The 5,734-nt window shown below is 67.1% G+C and overlaps 1 protein-coding gene across 2 annotated transcripts in view; it reads left to right on the top strand.

The window, feature by feature from the left end:
• ADGRB1 (adhesion G protein-coupled receptor B1) overlaps positions 1–5,734 on the top strand; it is a 65,231-nt gene that overhangs the window by 35,201 nt on the left and 24,296 nt on the right. The window contains exon 17 of one of the 2 annotated variants that reach the window (XM_049632854.1): positions 15–156. In XM_049632854.1, coding sequence (XP_049488811.1) covers positions 15–156 — 142 coding nt within the window. Of the gene's footprint in view, positions 1–14; positions 157–5,734 lie in introns of those variants that run through there. The other variant, XM_049632853.1, reaches the window with a different exon arrangement.

The raw sequence follows: 5,734 nt of genomic DNA, 5'->3' as shown, positions 1-5,734 counted from the left end.
CGCCCCCCCCCCAGGCCCTCCTCCCCCGCCCCCCCGCAGCTCGGGCCCTGGTCGTGGCGCGGCTGCCGCACGGTGCCCCTCGACGCCCTCCGGACGCGCTGCCTCTGTGACCGGCTCTCCACCTTCGCCATCTTAGCCCAGCTCAGCGCCGACGCGGTGAGACCCCGGCCGGGCCGCGCGGGGGCGACGGGCGCGGGGGGCGCGGGGGGCGCGGGGCGGGCGCTTCCGGCGCAGGACTGGCGCGGGAGGGGCCGGACTCATCCCTGCCCGGGGCCGTGCGCCCGGCCGCCCCCCGCGGCCTGGCCGGGGGCCGGCCTCTGGAGACGGCGGGTGGGTGGGAGCCGGGTGGGTGGCGGTGTGGAGTTGGGGACTGGCCGGGGAGGGGCTGGGCACCCCCCCCCCCCCCCCCAGTGACTGATGGGTGAGTCTCCCCCACTCTCCTTGGGGGCTTGGGACCTTGGAGGGAACCGACCCTTCGGGGAGCCGGGCAGGCTGGGCCCAGGCTTTTGGGGGCCCGGGGGGGAAGGCTTGGCCTGGCGGAGCTGGCGTCCCCCTTCACCTGGTCGGCGTCCTCCTCAGCTGGGGGGCAGGGTCCTGGCCCGCCTGGGAGAGGGAGGAGCTGCCACCTAAATGGGAGACCTTCCCCAACCTCCCCAAGTAGACCCTGGCCTCTGGAGGCAGCCGTGTCCCCAGGTAGGAGTCCTGGAGTGCCTGAGGGTGCTGGGTCTGGCCCCGGTCCCCAGCCCTCCTGGGGAAGGCCCCATCATCTCAGGGGCCTCCCTTTTGTTCCCATGATTCTTGTGGGGGCTGCCGGTTTCTATGGCGACGGCATCTGGGGCCAGCTCCCAGGCTGGAGCCCTGGGTGCTGGGCTTGGCCCACTGGAGCTGATGGGCCGTCTTGCCCAGTGCCGGGCTCCATTCACGGGGTCCCAGGAAGCCCCCCCATCCACTGGGTCCCCCGAGGAGGGAAGGGGCTGGGGTCTTTGCCCACAGAGACCCTGGGTCCAGGCCCGGTGGGGAAGGATCACTGAGCAGCAGATGTGGAGGACGGACCGTGGGGAGGGGGGACCGGGCTTTCCTGGGTGTTTGGGGTAGCAGGCCCTCGTCGGATGGGGGTATCACAGATCTGCCCTCAGGAACCCCTGGGTTCCGTGTGGAAAATAGCTCCAGGCCTTTCTGGGAATGTTCTGCCCACCACCCCCTTTGTCCAGTGGGACGTGAGTACGGAGAGTGATGTTGTCAGCCAAGGGTCCCTGATGGGGATGGAGTTGGACAGGACCTTAGAGGTCATTGCCGTAAACCTTCCATTAACAGGCAGGGAAACTGAGGCCTGGGGAGCGTGCCCTCAGGGTCTACAGCCTTTCTGGGGAAGGCCTTAGGTCCTGGGGCAAGTCTAGCTGGACGGGGGGGTCTCTGCTTTTGGGCCTGACCTCAGTGTACCCTCCCCCATCCAGCTGTCCCTGTGACAGGGCTGTTGGTGTTGCTGGTTCTGGGCCAGGGTCCTGAGGGCAGGAGCCAGGGCCACCCTGGGGGCTCCCTGGAAGAGGTGACTGTCTGCATAGGTAGTCGTCAGCGCTAAAGCAGCCGGCCTCTTCTGTCACCAGTGGGGCTGGGGGCTTTCTGAGTCCCCTGCGAGGCCAGAGCAAACAGGACCCCCGGGTGGCTGCTCGTTCTCCGGAGCATGAGGAGGAAGGCACGGGGCAGGGGAGGGTTCCGGAGTGGGATGCGTGCCTGGAGTTAGTGTTGAAACCCTGGCTTGGCCCTGACACACAGTGACTCTGGCCTGGCCTTCCACCCCTCGGAGCCGCTGTTTCCCCTCCTATAGAACGGAAGTGGCCGTGTGTTACTCAGGGTGACTGTGAGGGGGCGACCGGTTGATGGGGGGGGGTGTCTCCTCCACCAGGGTCTGCAGCGTGGGAGGGCCCCCGTGTGCTGCAGACAGAGCCTCCCACAGAAAGGCGGTGTCCGGGCCGGGGGCCGAGCTCCAGTGAGGGGTGGGCGGTGGTGCCGTGAAACCAGGAGCGGAGGCCTTGGTGTCCCGGACTTGTCCCGGAACACCGACCTGCGCCGGGTGCCTCCAGGGGCAAGCGTCTGGAGGCCTCTGTGCCGGGGCGGGCGGACGGGAGCACAGAGTCTCGGTCTGTGAACAGTTTGAGGTTTTGTTTGCCAGGGGGGTCGGCAGCTGCGGACCCAGCGTGTCTGTGTGCTTGTAAAGGTGGGATCCCATCCCCGTCCCCCTGAAAGGAGTTGAGGCGGAAGGTACAGGAGCTCTCCCCCACTGGCCGCGGGACCGAGGGCAAGCTGCCTGGCCACGGCGAGCCTCGGTTTCCTCATCTGTAAGACGGTGCCAGAGTTGGCTCTGCCTGATCGTGTGACCCCCTCAAGGTCATGGGGTGAGCTCCGAGTCAGAGCGCCAGAAGAGCTGGGGTGGGCTCTATCCCCACCCCGTGCTCGCCTGCCAGCGTCTCCCTCTCCTTTCCCGGCCGGCTCTGGCCCCAGCGAGGGGTGACCCCAGAGATCCCGAGCGGGGGGGACTGAGCTGCCGTGCACCCCATCAGCCCGTCCGAGCCCTGTGAGTGCCTGGGGTGTGGCCCGTGCCAGGTCTAGTCCCGTCCTGGAGGAGCACGGGGTCCGATGCGGGGGACGGATGTGTGTTCAGACAGGCGGGGGACACGGCAGCAGCCTCCTTCCCTCCTGGGGGGGGGTGGTTCGGGAGGCGCACATGAAGAGGAGGTTTGGAGTGGGGCCCTGAGGGGTGAGCAGGAGTTCAGCAGCTGAGCTTAGAGGAGAGGAGTGACAGTCGTCCCGGGCAAAGTGAGGACGGCAGAAAGCAAGCGGGAGACAAGGTGGGGCTCAGAGGGCAGGGGTGCGGGCGCCGTGGCAAGGCCGGGGCTGGGGCGAGCTGGGGCTGCGTCCTGAGGGCAGTGGGGAGCGGGGGGGGGGGGGGGGGGGGGGCTGGAGAACGGTGTGGGATTGGTGTCTTGGAGGGATCCCAGCAGGAGTGGCGGCACAAGAGCCCAGCTGGCAGGTGGGGTGGTGGCAGAGGTGGGCTGGGCTGGGCTGGGGCGGGATGGGGTTGGGCAGGTGGACGCGCCGGGAATCCTGCGGTATGGAGTGGCCACAAGGGACCGGAGTCCAGAGCCGGGGCCGAGAGATGATGGTATGGATGGGGTGCTGTGATCACACCCCAGGAGCCAGGGACAGATGAGATCCCGGGCCAGGGCAAGGAGGGAAGGGAGACAGGGCCCAGGTGTGCCCCACTCCCGCCCGAGCTCTGCGTGGAAGCAGAATGTCAGATGCCAGCCGTGCCGCTGACCGCTGGAAGGTTGAGTAACTGCCCTGAGTCACATCTGTGAGGGGGCGGTGCTGTCTGCCTCCGAGCTGCAGCGGGGACCGAGCTCCGTGAGATATTCACAGCACTCAGCGTGGCCTGGCAAATACGGGCTTCTAGAAAGCACGGTTGTTGCCGGTGGTGTTTCTGTGATGTGCCTGAAACCGTGTTCCTAGCCTCACCAGGGTCAGGGCTCAGCCTGTGACTGGGGTCGAGCCTCAGTGGGGCAGGAATTAGGCTGTGGTGGCACAAGGACTCATTTACGTGGGAGCTGTGAGCCCTGGTGGTGCCGGAAGGAGGAAATCTGTGTTTAGGATGCATCAGATGTGCACACGGTCGGGGAGAAGATTGAAAGCAGGGAGCTGGTGTGGTAGAGATCAACGTAACCACATATACGACAAAAGAGAGAGCCCCTGGGTAGGGGGAGGGCCGGGACCCTGGAAAGTCTCAAAAGGAGATGAGGGGGCAGAGAGATAAGGGGCTGGCTCAGACTCAGTGTTCAGTGAGGGTCTCTGTGAGGTGGTGACATCTAAGCTGAGGGAAGAGCCAGCCCTGTGAAGGTCAGAGGAAGAGCACTGGGCAGTGAGAGGAGCATGTGCAAAGGCCCTGGGGTGGCACCGAACTTGGCTAGGGAGCCTGTCTCCAGCAGGAGGCCGGCTGGCTTCTACCTTTTCTCTCTCTGTGTGTGGGTCGGAGCCAATCTCTTGCCCTGGAGATTTCTAATCTGGCCCCCCAACCCCCAACAAGAGCTAGAGTTCCCTGGGACCCCTGCCCACTCATCCTGTCCCCTTCTCTTCCCCACGTCGTCTAGAACCTGCGGGGCCGGGGCTGTCAGGAGTGACGGATGAGCCAGGTGGAGGGGGAGGGAGTGGGCGGGCACGTGGCTGCCAGGCCTAATGAGGGCAGATGGAGGCAGATGGCCACGGAGGTCGGGGGCCGCAGCCGGCCACGGAGCGGGTGCGAGCCACTTGCTTGGCCACCCGTGACTTGCGTGGCCAGCCGGCCTTCGGGGTTACCTGGCAAGTTCAAGGGTGCGGGCCGTGGCCTCGAGCCCCCGCCTCCCTGGGGTTCTCCACCTCCCTGTGTGGACACACGAGTTTGTGTGGGAGCTGCACCCTGGGTCATGCCTCCAGGGACTGCTGGCCGCTTGGCTGACCTTGGACGACTTTCCTCATCTTCCTGGAGCCTGCCTTCCCGTGTCCGTTCACCCAGCCGGCCTCATCGACTGAGCGTCCGGGCCGGGCCTGGCCCAAGGGGGCTCAGGAACATGAGGACACCGGCTGCAGGGACAGCCAGCCTCCCCCAGCAGTGGGACCCAGGCCGGAACTGAAGGGCCTGGGGGGGCGGGAAGTGGTGTTTCCAGTGTGGGGAAGGGCCGTCCAGGCCGCAGGAACAGCACGCACGTGGGCGGACCCCACGCTGTCGGGTGGGTGTGGGTGCCCTGTCCGGGGGCTCCTGCTCTAGGTGCCTGAGGAAGGCGGGAGGCACCATCTGAGGGCAAAACTGCGGGGCTGGGCCTTCAGGAGCCAGCGGAGTGGGAGAGGCCCGGTGCAGGGCGCCGGGCTCAGCCGGGGTCTGAGAGCTGCCCTGAACGGTGTCGGCCGAGTCAGACTGGAGCAGGGATAGGAGTGTCCCCCTTAGGGTGGGGGCCCCTAAGCAGCCCCTTGTCCCCCAGCCATGCTTTCCTGATCATGTCCCCAGCACACCCGCTTCCCCTCAAGCCCAGAGGCAGCGGGCCGGGGAGGGCCGCAGAGACCATCCTCTTGGGTCCCTCCCGCCGAGGAGCCGCGGTCAGTGCTCAACAAGCGTGCCGTCCCCCTGCCACGTGCCAGCATGCCGCTTAGCAGGGTGCCCTGCCCGCTGGGGCTCGGCGTGGCCCTTGACGTGGACGTGTGGGCCGGCAGTCACGCGGGGGGCGGGGCGAACACGTGGTGCGTGCGTAAGCACGGACCGGCTAGGCGCTCAGGGCTGCGCTGAGCTACGTGGCGGGGAGAAACTGGTCTGTTTTCCAGCCTGAGGCCCCTCTGAGAGGCACCAGAGGCCCCACCCCCGACATACTGGCAAGGGTGTTCTGGGCAGAGGGACCGTCTGGTGCAAAAGCTCTGAGGTGGGAACAAGGAGGCAGCCAGGTGACGGGGCAGTCTCATGAGGCGGAGGCAGAAGGTGGGCAAGGCTAGGCCCAGTGGCCTTGGGAGCATTCACAGTTTGGGGGTGGGGCGTGGGTAGGGAGCACTCTGAGCGGGGCAGGGGAGCATTCTGAGCGGGGCAGGGGAGCACTCTAAGTGGGGCAGGGGAGCATTCTGAGCAAGGCAGGGGAGCACTCTGAGCGGGGCGGGGGAGCACTCTGAGCGGGGCGGGGGAGCACTCTGAGCGGGGCAGGGGAGCACTCTGAGCGGGGCAGGG

Source organism: Panthera uncia, chromosome F2 (genome assembly GCF_023721935.1).
Source record: "Panthera uncia isolate 11264 chromosome F2, Puncia_PCG_1.0, whole genome shotgun sequence".
NCBI lineage: Eukaryota > Metazoa > Chordata > Mammalia > Carnivora > Felidae > Panthera > Panthera uncia.
Note: the sequence above shows the minus strand (reverse complement) of the source record. Positions and strands in the feature narration are given on the sequence as shown.